At 53.0% G+C, this 20,807-nt stretch overlaps 5 protein-coding genes across 5 annotated transcripts; 2 read left to right on the top strand and 3 right to left on the bottom strand.

Moving 5' to 3' along the window:
- Positions 1-242: 242 nt before the first annotated feature.
- Positions 243-2,019, bottom strand: J7T55_003415 (uncharacterized protein; the record flags this gene model as incomplete). The annotated part of the gene is made up of 3 exons (XM_053143436.1): positions 243-263; positions 318-1,367; positions 1,426-2,019. 3 exons carry the CDS (start codon positions 2,017-2,019, stop codon positions 243-245), a joined length of 1,665 nt encoding a protein of 554 aa, XP_052993666.1.
- Positions 2,020-3,148: 1,129 nt separating this feature from the next.
- J7T55_003414 (transcription initiation factor tfiid subunit 6) lies at positions 3,149-4,631 on the top strand (the record flags this gene model as incomplete). Its single annotated transcript, XM_053143435.1, has 2 exons — positions 3,149-3,554; positions 3,625-4,631. The coding sequence occupies 2 exons, from the start codon at positions 3,149-3,151 to the stop codon at positions 4,629-4,631; spliced, it is 1,413 nt and encodes a 470-aa protein (XP_052993665.1).
- Positions 4,632-5,036: 405 nt separating this feature from the next.
- On the bottom strand, positions 5,037-5,708 carry J7T55_003413 (succinate dehydrogenase cytochrome b560 subunit; the record flags this gene model as incomplete). The annotated part of the gene is made up of 2 exons (XM_053143433.1): positions 5,037-5,542; positions 5,669-5,708. The coding sequence occupies 2 exons, from the start codon at positions 5,706-5,708 to the stop codon at positions 5,037-5,039; spliced, it is 546 nt and encodes a 181-aa protein (XP_052993664.1).
- Positions 5,709-7,736: 2,028 nt separating this feature from the next.
- Positions 7,737-10,358, top strand: J7T55_003412 (uncharacterized protein; the record flags this gene model as incomplete). Its single annotated transcript, XM_053143432.1, has 1 exon — positions 7,737-10,358. One exon carries the CDS (start codon positions 7,737-7,739, stop codon positions 10,356-10,358), a length of 2,622 nt encoding a protein of 873 aa, XP_052993663.1.
- Positions 10,359-11,855: 1,497 nt separating this feature from the next.
- J7T55_003411 (uncharacterized protein) lies at positions 11,856-17,858 on the bottom strand (the record flags this gene model as incomplete). The annotated part of the gene is made up of 6 exons (XM_053143431.1): positions 11,856-13,134; positions 13,183-15,863; positions 15,924-16,015; positions 16,377-17,171; positions 17,248-17,296; positions 17,421-17,858. The coding sequence occupies 6 exons, from the start codon at positions 17,856-17,858 to the stop codon at positions 11,856-11,858; spliced, it is 5,334 nt and encodes a 1,777-aa protein (XP_052993662.1).
- Between the last annotated feature and the right edge of the window lie 2,949 nt (positions 17,859-20,807).

Genomic DNA, 20,807 nt, shown 5'->3' with positions numbered 1-20,807 from the left:
AGTGGAACGAAACATGACGAAATTACTTATATCATCAATGACAATTAAAACTTGCACGGAAGCAAAAGCCCACAACATACATCGAAAATACATTGCCGGCAAGGAGCGAAGAACTCAAGGAATGAAATGCGAAGAAATGAACGCGAGTTATTGCAGTAGTTTTGACGCACCAATATGGCCTCTTGTCATTTTACATGCCTTATCCAATACTTTGAAGGAGCCAGTATGTAGAACGTTTTCAACTAAGCGCTCACTTTGCGAAACTGCATTCTCATCAGTACACTGCTCACAAATGTGATAGACGAGAGCGTACCTACCCCCAAAAAAGGCGAGAGGAGGGCTGTCATGCCACTCGCGACAATAGTCATAGTGTAAACGTTGCTCATGGCGTCGACAATGGCACCAGAAAGACGGTTCTGGACGTCTTCAGAGAAACTCTGCCACTCAGGACTGCTCGCACCAGCAAGGATCACGCGTGGGTCGCCTTCGAAATTGGATGGTAGAATTGGGGTGATATACTTGGCACCCAGATTCTGAAATATGTTTCCGCTGAGAGAGGGGAAGAGCGTGATACCAATGCACTGGACAAGACTGATGACACCGATGGCGTTGAAGATGTCCTTAGGGCTGACAATGTCCGAGACGCAACCAAAGGCAGTAATCATGAAGCAGCCACCACCGATACCCACTAGGACGCTGTATCCGTAGATTGCCGATATTTTCGTGTCGATCGAGACCGTGTACATGAGGGAACCTCCCACGACCGCCAGAAGCGCACCAACGAAGAACCACGGCATATAGTAACCCCATCTCGACATGAAAATACCATTGAGGATGGCAACGGTGGATATCATGGAGACAAAAGGCAGGAGCTTAATAGCGGCTTCCACGGGTGACTCGCCCCTGGCGAATTGGAAGTAAAGAGGGATGTAATAGATGGGAATATAAACAGCCGACGCGGCCGCGAATGTGGCGAACTGCAAAATGCCCAACTTGAAGTTCCTGAGCATGTGACTCGGGTAAAGCCGGTTCTCCTTCTTGACAAAAGGGTAGAACTTGTGCGTCAGAAAGAAAGCGATCCCAAGTATACCCACGAAAATCCAAAGAATGATCATGCTGTAAGACTGCCATTCAAATAGGGTCCCGCCAAAGATAATGGCCATGAAAAATGAAACACACCAGCCGGTCCAGACGGCCAGTCCAAGCCAATCGATCTTGTTCATTCTCTCTTTGATGGACTGGCCCTTGGCGAAATTAATCGAAGGCAGAATGAAAATCAAGATGGGCGCGGCGACTGCGAAGATCAAGAGGTTGACGTAGAAACCCCATCGCCAGCCCAGGCTGCTCTCTGCGAATCCTCCTCCGACCTGGGTATTGAGATGAGTCTCTCGCATGAAATCAAACTGGCCGTGCGGGAAGACATACTATCGGACCTAGGACGGTCCCAACTCCCCATGTAGGAGAGATCAAAGCAATGTAAAGGGGACGCTCCTTGGGGGTAGTGACCACGCTGAAAAAGGTCAAGGAGCCGACATAGATACCACAACCACCAATGCCAGCAATCATACGCCCGACAATCATAGAGTCCATCGTGGGGGCGGCACCAGAAATTGCACTGCCGATCTCAAAGCAGATAACATAGCCGAAATAGAGCCACTTGATATCAAAATGCCCGTACGTCTTGGATTGAATGAGCACAAGCGCAGTGGAGGGCAAGGCGTAGGCAGTTGCGAGCCACGGAAATTTCTGAAAATCTCCCAGGGATGCAATGATGTCTGGCTGGATATCTGCCACCACCGTCGTGTCGAGGGCGTACAGGAAGACGCAGGAAAGAATGGCGCCAACAGTCAAAGCCCATTTCAGACCGTGAATCTCACGCTTGAACACAGGTACAAAATCTTCTGTTGTGTCTTTTGGTTCTCTGGTGTTGACGACTGGGCTGTTGGAGCGCGCTGTGGTTTCCGAATTGCTCAAAGGCAGTCTGTGGGCAAGACCGGTCGTCCTTTCTTTCTCGTTCATTTTGAAGAATAGAACACGATGCAAGCCAAGCTGAGGATTATAAAACAGTACAAAAGAGGAGAATAAATACTTTCGACAATTGCGCAGCTGTTATAGTGGTGAATTACAGCCTGTCTCGTGGTTAAAAGAAGCAGGGCTGAGGTAGTAGCTGGATTACCACGAGGTAAGGTCGAGAGGGACAAAATGCAGCAATATTAAATCCTCAAGTCGGCCTTTGATGAAGAGACTGAATGCTGCCTAATAATTTGCGAAATTTTCTGTCTGCCACTTACAAATACAAAAACCAATAGGTGTGCTTGCGGAACGCAAAGTAACAAGGTATTCAGCCTGCTGTGAGCCGAGCCAAGGGAATAATCCCGTGCCAAGCTATGCAAATGGATGACCATGGAGTCACTATCTAGAGAGATAGCAGATGGGACATATTTGTGTCTGGGTTTCTACCTCCTTCACTGGTACACGTCCATGTATAGCAAGGCTGCGGGCAGCCAGCAGCCTGTGAGCTCCTACATCCAGTGCCTGGCAGGCTTGGTGAGCGTCAATGGAGGCTATGGACATCGAGTTTCCAACAGAGCCACAGACTTCTCAAACTCCACCTACGACCTGTACACTGTGTCTCACTTCTTCTCATATTGTGAGAATGCATGGAGGTTGAACAGATGCTATCGTGGCAGAAGTCCTTCCTAAGACCAGGTGCTAATGCAATCGGCTGACCATCCCTGTCTTCCCTACCCTAGCACCCAGACAAGACGGATCTTCGTTTCTCACCACGCTAATGCAACTGGCTGACCATTTTTATAATCACTTCCCCATCACTCTGATCTATATTGGTTCATGATGGGCTGGATGGCTGGACCGTGTTTGGCCCAGTGTAGTTGGACTTGTGGCTGGTCCAAGGGTTAGGAGCAGGCACAAGGTGGCAGTGGGTGGGTCCATTTCTTTAGCGTGGTGCCGCCCATAACCTTCCCAACTTCACCAATTCACACTGTAGCAGCAATATACCCGGCAGCGCGAAGTGGCAGCATTTCACTGCTCCAAGAGACACAATCATCCTCATGGGTCGATCCTTTTGAAACGAAGCAGAAGGCGATAGGAATCTATACTGGTCGCCGCCTCGCCAACCCCGACAGCAATGGCTGCGGCCCCACCCAAGCCGGCCGACGAGCCCAAGCTGCTCTGGAACCCCGAGAACGTGAAGGACGTCGCCGAGTCTGTGGGCATCGGCTCCCTCAACGAAGAAGCCCTCAAATGCTTATCACAAGATGTCGAATACCGACTCGGTCAGGTCATCATCGAGAGCCTGCGCTTCATGCGACACGCCGGTCGTACCACACTCACTGTCCAGGACGTGTCGCAAGCCATGAAGGTGCTTGATGTCGAGCCTCTCTACGGATATGAGTCCACGAGACCTCTCAGATACGGTGAAGCGAGCTTGGGACCCGGCCAGCCGCTTTTCTACATCGAGGATGAGGAGGTCGACTTCGAGAAACTCATCAACGCGCCCTTGCCCAAGGTGCCCAGAGACGCGACTTTCACAGGTTGGTGCTACCGTCTTCCAGGCTACAATCAGCCGTACAAGGCAATGATGACTTACTTTTCTCCCATCAGCGCACTGGCTCGCCATAGAGGGCGTCCAGCCAACTATCCCGCAGAACCCTACCACCGCCGAAGCCCGCTCCCAAGAACTCGTCCCCAAGGGTCCTGGCGCAAACCCCGCCCTCGCTGCACTCGCCGGAAACGACAATGTATCTTTCAGACCGCACGTTAGGCACGTTATTTCGAAAGAGCTTGTCATGTATTTCGAGAAGATCCAGTCAGCGATCCTCGATGACAACCCGGACGACGAGGTCCGCCAACTGCGCAACGCAGCTCTACAATCCGTCAGGTCCGACCCGGGCTTGCACCAGCTGGTCCCATACTTTGTCAACTTCATCGCGAACCAGGTCACCCATCGACTGGATGACACCTTCACGCTTAGACAGATGATGGAGCTCACGGCTGCCCTGATCGCAAACGACAACCTCTACCTCGACCCTTACGCGTCGCCGCTGAGTGCGCCTGTCTTGACATGCCTCATGAGCAGGAAGCTGGGAACGGATGAGGGGTTGGATGCGGTCAAGGAACAGTACGAGCTGCGCGAGCTGTCGGCCGCGATCCTGGGCAACATTGCCAAGAACTACGGCAAGTCGAACACGAGGCTGCGGCCCAAGCTAACGCGGACGTGCCTCAAATACCTACTCGATCCTTCGAAGCCAGCTGCGGTGCTGTACGGGGCGGTCTGCGGACTTTCAGCGGCTGGAGGGCCGGAGTCCGTGCGGGTGTTGCTGCTGCCGAATCTGAAGTCGTTCGACGATATGATCCTGCGGCCGATGCAGGAGCGGGGCACGCCGGATTTCGAGATCAAGCTGCTCCTTGGCGCGATCGTCAATGCTATCAAGACCATCGATAAGAACGAGATCGGCATGATGAACGGAGTCCACAGCAGCACTACGGAACACACGGTGACGGAGTTGACGGAGTTCCTTGGAGAAACCATTGGGCGCGAGGTAGCAAACCTGGGCAGTGCCAGGCTGAACAGGCAAGTTCTGGACGCCAAGGCGTACAGGGACGAGTAGGAGACTACCTAATCGCTAGGTAGGGCATGGAGAGATGGCTTGGGAAGGGCGAATGGCGTTCAAGGGTCGAAATCACATGGAAAGGGACAAAAGGCTTTGCTTCATATTTGATACCTCAGATACGGCGTACAGGCTCTCAAATTGCAGCCGCAAACATTCGAGCATATGTTTCCCATGTTCCATCAGGTCTGTTCAATTCCTGGCACTTTGATGTGTGCTCCAATGGAGACCACGGCATTCTCGTCAGGAGGGTCAGAGTAGGCAGGTCACCGTCACCCAAAAGGCAGTGGCTCCTCGGCCCAGTCTAATTGTGCTTTCAAATCAATGTATTCCTAACACGCCCAGCACGATATATTCACACGTGCACAAGACAAGAACCCACCAACACCGGTGCACCTCATCCGCCTACAGAAGGAAAGCCAAACCCAACGCAACGACGGCACTTGACCCCCAGATGAGGTACTCGTTCTGCTTGATGGTGGCCTTCCGGAAGCCCTTGGCGGTGGAGTCGTGGACGAGGTGCTTGACGCCGTTGATGCCGTGGAAGACAAAGGGCCAGGCGAGGACGACCTTGAAGCCGCCCTTGACGAGGACGGGCAGGGTGGCGAAGGCGGCGGCGATGCTGGCGGACTCGAGGTGCCAGCCGGCGAGGGGCGCGACGAGGTAGCCGATCGAGTAGGCGTAGAGCGACCCCGTGAAGAACATGCCCGTGAAGCGCTGCCAGATGGAGGAGCCGAAGAAGGTCTGGTTCTTGTCGTAGATCTCGAGGTGCGGCGACACCGGCCGCTGCAGCCGCTGCTTGGCCAGGATCGACTGCCCGTCCGCCGGCGTCAGGGACTGCGTCGCGGCCGAGCGGACCTGCATCGGCGTCGTGAGGGCGGTGGCTGTGAAGAAGGTCGAGGGCTTTGCTACTGTTGGGAGGGCATTGGTGGTTAGCTATGGGTTGGATTGGACTGCTGGACTGCGTTCCTGCTCCTAGGTAGGTAGACAGGCAGGTCGGTAGGTATCGGCATCGTGGATGACGTCTAAGAACTTACCCCGGCGAACGGCCGTCAGGCCTGCCCTTGAGGTGATCATGGCTGCTAGTATGTGTGACTGTCGATCGTAAATGGCAGGTTGATTGCTCTTCGGGATCGCAAGTGGGCAATGGTCAGTGGGTGACCAGCATCGAAGGGTGGGTAAGTGTTTCGGAGGGTGTTGACGACAAGACGAATCCTCGCTCGACGTTCCGAGCTATCATCGGCAGCGTGTTACCGTCTGGGCCTGCACCCGTTTATCCTCGGTACTTACCAGGCGGCTGTCAGCCAATCAGAAGCCACCTTATTACCAAGCTCGTCACGTGCAGCTCTGCCCGTTTGCCAGACGACATCTGAAAATTGGGAGCCGCTTCCGCTCCCATTTTTCTTTCTCTTTTCTTTCCTCAGTCAGCTGAGGCGCCCGACCACAGCACAACAGGACCTGTTCTTGGTTCGATGAAGTGTGCAGCACTGGTCGGACATGTTCTAATGTCGACGGCGTCCTCACAGAGGAAATTGATCCTTCGTTAATCTCTGGACGCTAGTTTTCTCCATCTAGCTTCAGTTTCATTCTGAGATCTACATTTCGTGTCTTGCCTGTGTTCTTGTTTCTGCCGGGCCGGACGAGCAGCTCGTATCAGCTCAGCTCCCATTCATATGCCATAGCTCTTGAGTAAAGTGGCCTAGCCAGTGATCACGTATACTCTGTTCAAGTTGTTAATCACTCTCCCTGCAAGTCCTTGATCTGTCGAACTGTTCCTCCGCGAGTCGATGAACTTGGACTGTGATGGCCTTGGGGCCTGGGGTTCTAAGCACCTAGATACCAACCAGGTAGTTACCTAGAGACTTTTCCTAGACGCCCCATCCTCGTCCTAATGGGCTGGGCTCAACTACGCGTTCTTTCCTTTGGTGCAGTCTCGAGTGATGCATGTCTTGGGTGTCCGGGGCTCGGGAGTCTGCAGGCTACACCTGGCAGCATGTGGGCGGGCACTGAGCAAGCAGCCAGCTAGCCAGCCAAGCAGGAGGTTATCTGATGCCATGTCTTGTCTGAGTTCGGAGGAGACGGGGAGGGAAGGTGCGGGCAGGAGGAGCGAACAAGATCACGTCTCGCAGGTCTCTCTTGCCGTCCTGAAGCCGCTCTCCAGGTACTGTACGTTAGTTGAGTCTTGCCTTCCAACCCCGTCCCACAGACACCCAGATCTGTCTGTCTACCTTGATTCTCTCTCTCTCTCTCTCTCTTTCTCTGTCTTATGCCTGGGGTCAAAACTGTGGTAATTCCGTCATTCTATTGAGCTAGAAGCCGTATGTTCCTCTCTCAGATTTGGTGCAGTGCATCTCCTGACTGAAGCCATCGACATCGGCGCATATGCTGCGTCCTCTTCCTGTCTACTGTCCATTGTCCTTCGAACTCAGAATGGCCACTTAAAATGGACATGCTCCTCTTTCTGTGGTTGATCGTCCTAGGTGTCATGTTGGTTCTTGCGTTTGCCGGAATACTCATCTTGACCCTTCCAATCATTGACCCAGAGCACGCTCGTCAGAACACCAATCGTTAAATACTTCCGCAGCCAACGCAGGTATCAGCTTCAGGGCTGAAACGAAAAGGAGGTCTCTTGGAAATGCAAAGAGGCTTGAAAGCCTGCGTGCGTGTGTGAGTGTATGTGTCTTACAAGGCTGGCCTACGGGTAAGCATTTTGAAGCACCTTCTTCATGGGAAAGCTGTTTTGAATTGTTTTGTCCCAGTTGAGGCCACGCTGATACAACTCCAACGGGAGAGGAACTTTCTCATTCAGTTCATCCCAACAGCATGCTTTGTCGCCGCTGACCATCGCATGGCAGAGTTAAGACGAGTGGTGGCCACAACAACCTTCAGCATTTCTGGTCGCTCTAGATTTGGACTTGGGACGATACCCCCACTGCGCTCACTCAACTTTCAGCATCACCACAAGTCATCTCTCCCTGCTGAGCTCGATCACCTCTACTTTCTGTCAGTCATCTCTTCGCATTCCAAACCAGTGGTTACACCTAGCTGATCAAATAACAGGTCTCAACAGTCTCGTTCCACGTCGAAACAAGCCCCTTCATCACCATGTCGACTTTCAACAACATGCCACAGAACTTTCCCTTCTTAAAGCTCTTTTCTTCTGACGCCAAAGATGACAGCCATCTTCAGAAGATTAGAGACAGGATCTACTCTCTCACTTGGTCGCGTGAACGTCGCGATCCGGCAAAACTGGACTGGATCGTCTCTGAGAACGGATTCAAACGCAACACGCAACTGAGATTGATCGAAGAAGCCCCGCATGGGTTGAACAATGATTCAACTGATGGGCTACCCTGCTGGCTGCTCTTGGTCAACAAGCAGATCTCTACCGATTTCATTCGTTTCATCTATTCGGTCAATGACCTCGACATTCTCGTGGATCTGAAGGCCGTCCACACCAACCAGAACGAGGCCAAACTTGACAAAATCGTCAGTTACCTACAAAAAGCCAGCCTCCAATGCTACACCAGATCAGCTCGCATCCGTATCCATTTTCCAGACAAGTATCCCTTCCAGAATTTGCCTGCGTTCAATCAGCACGCGCTCGACAACATTGCCGGGACTTTAGATGAATTCAAACAGCTCACACACTTTTCTATTCGCATTGTTCCCATGCAAGGTCCCGAAGTCTATGAGTTGCGTCTTGCAACCTTCCCGTTCTACCCCATGTCCATGACCAACTGGTCTATTCGCATGCTCAACTCTACAACCTACAACTGGGATATTGTGGCAGGAGAGCAGGTCCACCAGCTCAATTTAGCTTGGGACCTGTACCAGGAAACAGGATCACTGACTGCGACCGTCCATGCAGCGGACGATGCGCAGAAGTCAACTGTCCATGGCGACCAAGCTCTCACAGCTGAGGAGGCTGATGGTGTCTCTAACAAGACGATGGTCGTCCAGAAAAAGAACGATAGCCAAAAGAGAAAAGACCGCAAATTGAAGGCTCTCTCCACTGCTACAGCTCTGGCTGTCAGCAGCGCCGCCTCTAAGGCCCCTTCTATGTCGGTGCGGCCAAATTCAACTCTTCCTGTTCCTGAAAAGGATGGCCGCGCCGTCTCACCACCAGACCAGGCCTTGGTCCCCGGAGAAGACTCATCTCTCACCGGTGCTGTCGTGTCTAAACAGACAGCTGGGGACATGGCCGACTCTGAGCCATCTTCTCAAACCACCCAAATCGCAGCTGGGTCTACTCAACCGCCTACGCCTCCTCCCGACCCAACTGAATTGAGGCAGACATGTGGCTTGATGAACACCTCTGCTGCTGGACTCAATGATGGGGTAATGGAGAACGAAGACAACGCGAAGAAACGCTCCAGGGTCGCAGATCCTTCAGAGTTCTCACCAAAGGAGTCTGTCCAGCGAGACAAGCCACAGATGACGTCCCCCATTAGCTCAGCCCCAAGCTCTGTTACGCTGGGCAGGGACCAAACCGACGAAGAAGGCGTGATTCATGCCACGCTCGAGGAAACGCCACGTGAATCAACCGCCATCGCCGAAGGTGCAGAGGCGGGCGAGCAGCCAGGGCAGAAGAAGAAGAAGCGAAGAAACCGAAAGAAGGCGAAGAAGCCCAAAGCAGCCAATACTGCGGACAACCTGTCAGATGGTGACGATGCCCAGCGGACAGCGGCTGAGGTGGAGAACGACGAGGCATTCCTTGCTGAGGCCATCGGCGCGCCAGAGATTATTCCGCTGGGAAACGGATGGGATGGTCTCATCGTCGACAACACTCGGGATTTCCCCCTGGCAGAGATCGTCGAAATGAAACCTGTAGAAGGGCAAGATAGATTCTTGAGTTACACAAGGGCGAATGGACGTCGAGGCATAATAAGCAGAAGCGCTGAACTCGACAGACTTCTGCGACAGAAAGAGAGAATGGCGGCGCACGAGACCGAGAGGCAAGCTGAGAGAACGAGGACCAAGGAAAAGAGACAACTCAAAAAGATGAAAAAGAATCTGATACGTCGCAAGGAACCTTCCGATAGTCTCCGCCGAAGTGTTGAAGATATAAAACAGCTGGTCAGCGGCAAACAGGGCAGTGGCCCCAAGAAACAATTGGGTGATATTGCAAGACAAGTCCTCGAACAAGACGTTCCCGTGACTCGGGACAACAGTTCTGAGGACTTTGATTCCAGCGATGAGGATGCATCTTCGCAGGAAGATGCGGGGTCCTCTTCCGTGCAAGCCCATCACCCCCAGCGCAAGTCCCCAATCCACCTTGGACACGTTGAAACTAACGACTCTCACCAACGCCGCCAGCCCTCCAGCTCCAATCTCGCTGCTAAACTTGAAAACATCAGGTCAAAGCCACTAATATTGCTCTACAACAAGGATGACACAAGTGAGGATGGCTTGGAACCGGGACATCCTGGAAGCAGCCAAGCTGACCAGTCAGGCTTAACTAATGCACAAAATCTTGGCCAGCACACGATGGCCACGATTGAAGTTGGTTCTGAGAGCGGCAGTACTCAGGACTCAAGCCAGACTGTAGGAACCAATATCGCCTCTGTGGAACGGAAGCAACATCAAGATGGTCAGGTGGAAGAACGTCCTTTGATCGGAGAGCTTGACGACTCAGACGACGCGGATGACTGCAGATCTATCGCGCCCCAGTACGGTGATGAGCATCCTCTGTTGACTCCGGATGACGATAGCTCTGCCGAGTGAGATCCTGGTTTGTGTAGGTACCATGGGGTGCTTGCGGGACTGGCATAGCCTCTTCCTCTACAGCTTCATTATTGCCTCTCATATTTCATGTCCAATGCAGTCACTTTCATGGACAGCGCAACGAGTCGTTTCAGTTGGTGAGAGAGATAATTTAATTTTGCAGGGGGATCTTGGAACTATGCGACTAGTTTCAGGCACACAGCGATGGAATTACGAAGGAGATGTGTTTATTTCTATCAGAAGCACTCCCCCGCCCCCCGGCCTCTAAAGGAAATAGGAAGACAGAAAACAGAAAAGGAATCATAAAAAAGCCGAGCGTAGGCGGTAGGAAAGAGCGAAAATAGATGTATGAATAGAAAAGGAGAGAAAACAACTTGCCTGTCACGTGCCTGACCCTGTGTTTTATATACCCAAAAACAGGTACTCTTTCGACCTTGCTCGGATCCTGCAGCGTACTCTGATTAATGGAGTAAGACATCCCAAGCATCATACGGAATCATGCTGAGTGATGTCGAGCCTAGATTGGCCCATCCCCGCTGTCTTATCCAGAAACGCAGGCAGCTCGGCGTCGCACCGCGTGTTGAGCTCCGCTCCGAAGTGACACAATCTCTCAGCGAGGAGACGAGGTGGTCTGATCGTGCGAGTCACAAAGAGAAAAGATACCCAGGTGGTCCCATATCTTCAGCCGCGGGGCCAGAGCAGTCCTGGCTGATCGGGCGCCTGTCATTTGTCGTTAGTTTTATTATTTCCGGCTGTCTACGAAAGGTCTAGGCCTAAGGTTGCTGCAGGAGTCTGCGAGTGACGACAAGGTCCTGCAAGAAGTCTGGCAGCCCATTGTCAATAAGGACTTTGGTTATCCTCCATCTAGCCCGGTTACGGTGCCATGCCAAACTTTGGCAGACACTCCAATACATCGGCGTAATCGAAGCCTCAGGTGAACAAATCGTTGCCATCAAAAGCCATTACACACACACACACACACACAATGACGCTTTTTGCTTGAGCCAATCAAAGCATCTTTCGTTTCCATATCACATCGTAGCAAGTGGTATCTATTATACATGTTCTGCGTTCATTCCAGACACTGACAGGTATTCACCCGGCCCCCCATCCGCCTCGTCTCAACCAATGTCTGACTGGCCGGCCGACCGCCCAAAAACCATGGATGCGAAAACACATATTATTCGTCGTGGTATGTGGTATCCCCGCAATAATGCCGCTGAAACGCCTTTGCTTTTTTGTTTCTCGCCGTCTTCTTCGTGTCTCCTGGACGAGGTGCCCCCGCCCACTTTAAGCAAGAGCTTCTAGATGCAAGCAAGAAAGGAAAATGCGACTCATGCCTCTCTCTCCCCCGTTGTAATGTTTTTCTCCTCAAACTCCGGAATGCAAAACGACAGCAAAACGACACCAAAGTCTAGGAAGGTCGTAACGGCCGAACTTCATTCCCGGAAGACGACGTCCAGCACTTCAGGATGACCTTCAAGCTGTCCAGGGCCTCTAGTCCCTGTCCAGCAACGCGTCAAGGTCGTTCCTCTCGGTCTCCAAGCTTTCGGCTGTGATCTTCTCCTCGTCTCTATTGTTGCCGCTTCCTTTGCTGGCAGCACCCTTTCCTTTTCCCTTGAGTTCGTCCTCATCATCTTGATTGACCATGTCAGCAAACATCTGATCAACAGCTCCGTCATCGATGCCGACATCTTCCGGTCCACTCAAAGCTGCTCGGCCACCGTCAAAGGCACCAGGACCAAAGATTTCCTCGGCCTTTCGTCGACCCTCTTGAGTTTTGGACAACATCTCCAAAGCAGTCTGGTGTCCTGCTTCGGTCGCCATGTAGGCCTTCAGTGTCGAATCGTCCGGCTGACCACGGAGGAGACGGTCTTCGAGAGAAGGACCAGAAGTACTATCTGCCATGATCTGAGGTCCTCCACCAGACGGCATAAAGAAACTGGGATGAATGTTGGCATTGTTACTGTCGAGGTCCATGTTCTCAGGGCGAATCACAGGGCCATTTGAATCAGCTCGCCCGTATGGGTGGCCGTGGTGAGTCGAAGATGACGACGACCCAGGGCCACGAGATGGATGAGCGTGGGAGCTGCTCGCGATCGACAGTCCAGGAGTCTGCGGCTGTGACGATGTGCCCCGCTGGTAATACGAAGCGTAGCTATTCACGCCAGGGCTCGTGGCCGGGCCAGAAGTAGAGGATCCTGCGACAGCCTGCTGGTGAGCCTGAGCGGCCATTTCAGCATTCTGACGCTTGCGTTTCAGACTCAGTCCCTTAGACTTGACATGCTCTGGCAGATCCTCCACGTTGATGACCCCATGCTGAAGAAGCAGCTTGTCCAGCTTAGTTGGCCGAGGTTTGCGTGTGCTCTTCGACACTTCGATGACCGGGGGTGGATTCGGGGCGACGGGATGCCACTTGTGTAACTCCTGGCGAAAGAAATTGGTCTCATTTGCGAGGAGGATTTCTGCACCCTCGATTTTGCGCAAGTAGAAGCGCTGGGTCTCGGCTTCATTCCTAGTAGACAGTACAGGATTGCAGTATGAGTGAATGTGGTTTCGAAAGGTTTGGGCGTTGTCGATGATCTGCTTCAAGACGGTCTCTTCTTCGGGCTGGAACGGCAGATTGGGGATCTCCTCATCCCAGTCGAGAAGGTCCTCGAGTCTTGGCCTGGCCGCGTCTCGCGGAATCTTCACTCGCCAGTCGCAAATTGGACAAGTGTACTTATCCTCCTCCTTGACCTTTCCGCGGGCGATCTTCAGACATTTGCCATGATACCTGCGCAAAGTTAGCTAAGAGATTTTGATGGAAAGGCAGACAACGCACCATTCATGGCATAGTTCGCACTCGATCATCATGCCTGCCTCAATCCGCCGGCAAATGCAGAAGACTTCTCTGAACTTGGGATCGTCCCACCTATACGCTGCATTTTTCTCCTTCTCGGGCGTTGGCTCTCTCGAGGCTGGCTCTGCTGGTAGACGGGGCTTGTCCTTGGTGATGTCGAAGCAGTCAAGATTTCGTTCCAGAACGTACTCCATGTGACTCTTGAGGATGTGCAGGGGCGCGTTAGTCTTTCCGAAGAGCTTCTTGCCTTTGCGCATCCAGTCCTCGTGGCGGCGCTGCTCTTTTTCTAGGTCAAGTGTTCCTGGAGGCTTCGATTGGAGATCTTCGACCAGTTTCATGATATCGGCAACCTCTGTATACCTCGGCCTCTTACGAAAGTCATCGTTTCTCGTACGAGCATTCAGATCAGCGATTTGACGCAATGCCTCGCGCTGCTTGTGCAAAATCTGGTCAACCTGAGCCAGTACGTCTGCTGACACGGGAAGGAGATTCTGTGTAGCTTGTTGCGACAGAGCTTCCAGCTGGGGGTAGTGTATGACATCTGCTTCGATGATCTCCTTCGCCTTCTTCTCCCAATTAAAGCCCGTTGAGAGCTGCTCAACATAGAAACTGAGGTGGTCATTGTAGGCCTCGATGCCGATGCGTCTTGCCTCTTCAATAAGGTCCTTAACCTCTTGTGATGACATAAATACGCTGCGGCTGGCTTTGGCCTTTTGGTTCCACTTCAACCTGTCGAGGACCTTGGACAGCTTCTCCATCTCCTCAAGGTCGACGTTGAATCCGTTGCCTTCCTCAAGCAACTCTTCAACAGCTTCGACTTGGTGCATAGACGGGTGATTGATCACGTTCCTCGCGTTCTCCTGGAACGTCCTGATCGCATCCGCCCTGTCTTGGAGGAGCTGTATTTCTGGGCAGTCAAATCCAATTTGCTCCGCTTCACGCAAAAGACGGTTAATATTCTCAGCCTTGCGCATTTCGCGTTCTTTTTCGTCTTGATACGCGCTGCCTATCGACTTGCGCAACCCGGTTTGCCAGGCCTTTTCGTTCTTTCGCCGATTCTGTTGCTTGCGGATCGTGTAATTGGTTGCCTCTTCGACCCAGCGGTTACAACGGTCAACAAACGCTCGCAAGAGAGGTAGGGTTTTGAGCTCGTACGGTATGCGTTCTCCTTCGTTGAGTAGATTTCGCAAGGTCTTCAGCGAAGGGGTTGCCTCCTCATCGAGCACCTTGTCGTACTTGTCCTCCCATGCCTCGGGCACGTTCGCCTTCTCGGAGACCTTCTTGCTGGTTGCAGTGATGACCTCGTCCGACTTCCGGAATATGAGTTCGTGGTCTTGGCCGAGGAACCGGCTGCCTTGAGTCATATCGCAGCAGGGCTGGCTCCCTGCATGCATCAGACAGTAGACCTTGCCAGATTTCAAACACTTGAATCTCGACAGGTAAGCAAATGCCTTGCAGTATGCGCAGGAATACTCTTCCTCCGGGACGTCCGTGTCGTCAATCTTGAATGCAAGGGGACATGACTCCCCTTCGTTTTCGCCACCAAGCGCACACTTGTGAGGAGACTCAGAGAGATGTTTCACAACAAAGGCCTCTCTCTCGGTAAGTTCGCGCCGGTGTATCCTGTCGAGTGCGGGGGCCAGCCATTTCGCTGTTGGGATCGTCAGGCTGTTGGTCGTCGTTCCGTCCGCAGCAGTCCACAAGAGCTCGTCGTGAGAAAAGCAGGGTTGTCGTCGATATGCCTGCAAACGCTCAACACCATCAAGTCCGAAAGGCTCCCAGTCGCATGGAGCAAAGTTGACCGCCTCGTTAAAGTTGAACCCGTGATTGAACCCTGCGTGGTACGCTGATGGGAATGTGAGGACCATCTGGCCAGCACGCTGATCCACTGCATAGACACGCACACCGGCCTTCTTCAACTGATCGGGTGTGAGAAGCGTGACGAGTTGGAACAGTAGATCAGGATTCGTTTCGAACAACTCAGGAACAGCCTCCTTCATTGCCCTCTCGAATTTCTCAGTGTCCTCGGCAGGGATGCCATACCAGGTTTTTGTGGCACCGAAGTGTTGATAATTAGCTGAGTACGCATAATGATCTTCGTTGTGGTAGCAGAAGGTGGAGAAAATCATGCCGACGTAGACCCAAGGCACTGTCATTCCTGAGATATCTGACTTGATGTGTCTGAAAAGGCTCTCATGGTGGTATGGAAGGATGTTCAGGTTCCATGGATCGGTCGAGTAGGGGTTGGTAGGATGTTTCTCGACAGTTGGGAATCCAGATCCGTGTGTCGTACAGTGGATGTCAGCACCATATTCAACCTGTACTTCCTCGTCAACATCGGTGACCAGGCGCCAAAACTCGCGCTCAACATCATCTTCCGTGACGGGTCTTGCGCAGCCTAATACGGTATCAAGTGGCATGCGCTTCTCGAAATATCCCTGCTTGAAATCGGCAGCCTTCTCTTGAAATTGGCGTAACGAGTACAACCCGCCCTCCTCAAAACCAAATTGGCCATCGCCGACTAGGCATCTAGGGCAATTCCATTCGGAGTCGGGCTTTGATTTCAAAGGCGGATCCAAACAAGCACCGTGGTAAGCATGGTCGCACGACTCGCAGACGGCGAGGAATCCAGCTTCTTCAGCCTTGCCACAATGAGTGCATTTCTGTGTACGCTCAGTCAGTGCCGCTTCATCCGGTGTTTTGTTTGACAGGAGCCGGCTTACCTCTCCCGGGCCGGATGTGTCTTCTCGGGGCGATAGCCTGGGCATCGGCCGAAACATGGACATGTGGGATCCAGCTACAGTAGGAACGGCTTCTGCAAGTCAAGAACGCATTAGCCGGATGATCCTTCCAATGAGGGGCGGCGAGGTCCCCTGCATCTCAAACACGCAAGCCGAAGCGGCTGGTCGCATGACTCGACCCACACACCATAACTTGGACGCAGTTTGCCAGTCTGCCCAGTCATCTGGAGCGCCCAGATTGAGTTTTGGGCTGGCTGCAACCGGTTTGCGCCATGTGGCAAGGCTCCGCCGACCAGCAAAAGAAACGGTGAATGAATCGGGAACGCCACCAGCAAAAAATTCACGACTGCAACCAGGTGGCACCTGCAGCTCACAAGGGAAGGGGGCCGCGATGGATGACTGAAAGGGGCACAGTATGAGCAATGCAAAACGTACCTTTCTTGAGTCTCTTACTTCTCCTGCTACCGTTGTCTTCGTCCTTGTCAACGCCATTCTCTCTGGCTGAGTCAAGGCTGTCAACGCTCATCTGCCGCTTCAGCGAATTTGCTGGTCCCAGACCAGAAGGTCGGTATTCCGGTGTGTTTTTGGCCGAGGTCATAGGGCTTGTGAATTGCTTTGAGGGCGTGTTGGACTTGACTTCAGCGGCGGGCGCGCGATTGACACTGGTGAACCCCGAGTTGACTGCTGTGAAACCACCGGAATTGATGGCTGTAAATCCACTTGTGACAGACTGCGGCGCTGAGGGCTGTGCGTCCCGCATTGGCGTATCCCTATCTGAGTTTACAGAAGCCTGCAAGGCGGATGATGCGAACCTTGCAGGGGATTCACCTCTGAGACTGGAGGGCGTGGGCATGTTGGAGTGCTTCATGGGGCTTGGAGCTGGGCTTGGAGTCAGTGGCCCGCCATTTTCCGTCTCCAGCTGCTGATAGACGCCAGGTTTGGCGAGCCGAAGATACTCCTCGTATGGGCACAGCCATTTTTGGTATGAGTTCTTGAGGGATGTCGACAGAGAGCTCATGATCTTGCCGCTGTAGCCCAGGTCGCGGCCGATCTCAGCCCATTTCTTGGACCTGCAGACCTTCTCAAAACCCCCGCGAGACTCGACGGCTTTCTTGAGCCGCCAAAGATCCAATGGCCGCTTATCGACATAGGGCATTCGGACCATGTGACCTCCATTCTGCTTATGAAATTTGAGTAAAGAGTCGACGTATGAGATATTGGCTCGGCTGCCTGTCACAGAGTGGGCGCTCTTAGTTTCTACAACACCTAGAGAAACACTGCGAAACAAGGGGTGAGGGATGCTTACTGCCTTCAACAGAATTGAGATCCTGTTTTCGAGTGCGAAAGTGAAATCTCTGTACGGCTTGTCAGCCACATGACCTATGATATTCCATGGGAAATCCAGGCTGGACAATACCGGCGCCGGCGCATGCTGCGCACCGGGGCGGGCATTCCTGCTCCATAGCGGAGGGTTCTTACCTCAGTGTCAATAGCAAAATCTGGGTTCCAAGAATCTGGCGGAATGATCTTGCAGATGCCGTAGTTCTTGGCCTCAGGTGTGATCTTGCGTATATATTCCATAGGGTCCTTCCACTCATCATCTGTCGGCTGGTAGACTGGCGCATCCTCCAGGTCGTAAATGCGACCCGTCTTCTTGACAGGTTCCTTGGGCGCTGTGGGTAGGCCTCGGCGTTCGACTGAAGATAGATCCAACGGCAAGCTCGTCATATTACTCAAGACGGTATGCGGATGTGAAGAAGTGCCGTTTGGATTGGCCTGTACCGATTTTGGCTTGGAGGCTTGGTTTGTCGAGGGTCCGCCTACGGCAGGCGAGGCTCTCGAGCTTGCATTCGCACTCGAGGTGCCGGCGGCGCTGGGACCGCTCGCTGCGGCAGCGCTGATCGCGGTGAAAGGCATCGGAGGGAAGATTTGCTCGGCAAGAATATTGTCGAGGGTTGGCAGTAAACAGTCTGGTCAGCGTTGCGGCCGGACTGTGCTGCAATTGTTTGGCGGTCCTTCATACAACACTGGGAAGTCGGGTGCAGGTACAGACGATCGCATCGCAGTGCATGCCGATTTCTCCTGTGGTGTCAGAAGACCGGTCGAGTATGCTGGCAGCAATATTCCTCGCAGGTGGCTGTATATTTGGTCGTGGTCAAGTTTCCATGTCGACGTGGTCGGGTTCGTAAACGCAGGAGGCAGGATTGTTGGCAGGAAGGACAGAGCGAGGAGGGCTCGGTGGTGATGGAGGGCGACAATGGTTCATACGCTTATCACTAGTCAAGTCAGACGGATGCGGCCTAGGGTCAGATGTGTTTTGCGCTGACCATCCAAGGTGGTGGAACCAGTGCGCCTGGAGGGGGGTGGGTGTTACTGCCGAGGGATGAATGGCTTGGATGGTTTGTAGGATCGCAGGCAAGGGACAGGAAAATGGCCGAAGGGGAAATGCGATGTGGCAGAAGAGGCGGGAAGGCGTGCTGTAAGAACGGGAGTGGGAGGGAAGGTGCGGGATATGGCAACCTGGTAGACATGTATCGTAGGTGGGATTAGGAATGGGGCTGGTACGTACTATGCTGGGCCCAGGTATGGACATGGGGTGGGCGAATGGGCGAGAGAATGGGAGGGAAGAGAGAGGGAGATGAGGGAGAGAGAGAGAAGAGAGAAGGACTATCAGGGCGAACTGCAGAGAGAGGGTTCGCCTGGCTATCAGAATGGCTGCATCTGTGCGGTGCATAAAGCACGCCAAAAATCGAACATGAGAAACGAACAGTAGACTAAAAAGTGAAGGCGTGCAGGGCGACCGGGGGATATGGGGACCCTCTCGAAAAAGCTGGAGACTGGAGAGAGAGGGAGAGAGAGGCGTGGCACCCGATTGACATGGCATGGGCGGCATGGACATGGGACATGGGACAGGTCAGGCAGGGCCAGACAAGGCCGGACTGAACAGACTTGGGTGGGACGGGACATTCAAATCCATCATCATCATTCTGGAGGCTGATATGGTGCATGTGTGTGCAGGGGTCCCACTTTTACGGTACCTGCTCACGGTGGCAAACCAGGTACACGCACAGGTACCGTCAACCTCAGCATCGCTCGCTCATCATTCCCTCTTCATCAATTGCATTTTCAAAAGCCTGCATCTTAAGCTTTTAGCCCGTAGAAGTTAGCAGGCACTTAATATTGACCGAGTCCAGTGCACCACAGCCTTCTGGTCTTCTGGTTGCTACATTTGTCCAAGGTGGTGCGAGTCTCCGTCGCTGATCGGTTCGAGGCGTAAGCCGAGGTACTGTGCCGGCATAAATGTATCTATCATGTACCGTGCGATGGACAGTTGGCTTCATGACACAGGATCTTGACACTGTCGCATCCCATGGGCCATGAAGCACATATAGCCTCCAGAGCCAACCTAGGTGGGTAGGTACTAGTAGTAGGCATTGGCTAGGGCGCGGGGGCCTTGTCGCCCATGAATTCCGTTCAACTTTAAAATCGCGCCCCGCTTGCCATTTCTGTCCTGTTTTGTAGTTGAATCAATGCTAGCGTGCTTGGTGGTTTTGGTCGGTTGGTCGGTTGGTCGGACGGTGGGTGGGCTGATGTCTGGATCTGAAGTGGGGAGGGAGATCAATTGATTGATGCTTTCGTCTTTTGCCTTGGGCCGTGGGGAAAGGGGAACAGTCGGCCGAGGCGGACGGCGGGCAATCAGTGTGCAGTGGCAGGCACCGCCAGGGCTGTCGGGGCTGTCAGGTACCTAGAATTGGAGTTGGAAGGGGGCCACAATCTAGCCAAAACTTGGAGCCCGTCTGCAACCCCAACTTTTCCACGGGCTCGGTAACGAGCTTATTCCAACGCCAGGCCGTCGGCAACAACTGCATCAATATGAGAGCCAAAGTATCTGGATGCAATCGATGAGAGCTGGTTATGAATCGGCCAAAGCATTGCGGTTGATCTTTTCTCGTGGCTCACTCAAAAGGGCAGGGGCATAAGGGCTGCTGCTTCAAGATGAGGTGAGGTCAGGGAGCGACCCTGATATCGGCAGGGGCGGGCGACTTACATGGGCCGACCCCCTGCAGCTGCCGCCCAATGAGAAAAGACATGTCGTTGAACGGGTCCGGAGAGCAGGTCCGACCTTCAACGACATCTCCTCGTACATTCGTACATATAGCACCTGCACACCCAGTCTGCGGAGCCGCAATGTTCACTTCAGCCGATCAGCGCAGGTTGTATTCTCCGTGATTTTCCATCATGGATTTGGGCCCCTTCCGCTTCCGATGCTGCGCAACGGTAAACTGAGATGAGGCCAGACTGCTCGCCCCCAATGTCGTGCTCGTTCATGTGTATTGTCAACATCGTTGTCATTGTCAACTCTGTCAGGTCGTCCAAGACCCTCAAGTGAAATTTTTGGCCAAATCCCAGTTTTGATGATATGCTCCTCATCCTTCCCTCTTGTCAACTGAAAGCCATGCTTGTATCCCCACAGTAGGTTGCCGCTGCGCGTGAAGAGTACCTTGTGCTCATGCTGTCCCCATCAACTTCCGCCAACGATTTCCCTTTGGAGCGAAGAAACGACTTGCATGCCAGCTGGGTACCCAATGTCTATTTATTCCATGCTCAATACACCGCTCATCGTATGATCGCAGCCCTGCCTTTTACACCCTTGCGGCCGTGTGGGTTTCAAAAATGTAAAGTCTCTAATTGGGCAGCTGAGGTTTGAGTCGAAGTAAATGTAAACATTCATATCAAGGCAATGTTACCTCGTGAAAGTAGTAGCTGTAGACACTTCAGTCCCGATGCTTCGATCTTGAAGTTATTGGCGATATCAAATTCAATGGTTGAAAGTTGGGTGGGAGGGGGTCCGCTTTGCAGGTCTTG

The sequence above is a fragment of the Diaporthe amygdali genome (assembly GCF_026229845.1).
Source record: "Diaporthe amygdali strain CAA958 chromosome Unknown NODE_14_length_1008325_cov_65_372321, whole genome shotgun sequence".
Lineage (NCBI taxonomy): Eukaryota > Fungi > Ascomycota > Sordariomycetes > Diaporthales > Diaporthaceae > Diaporthe > Diaporthe amygdali.
This window is presented reverse-complemented; position numbering and strand designations above follow the sequence as displayed.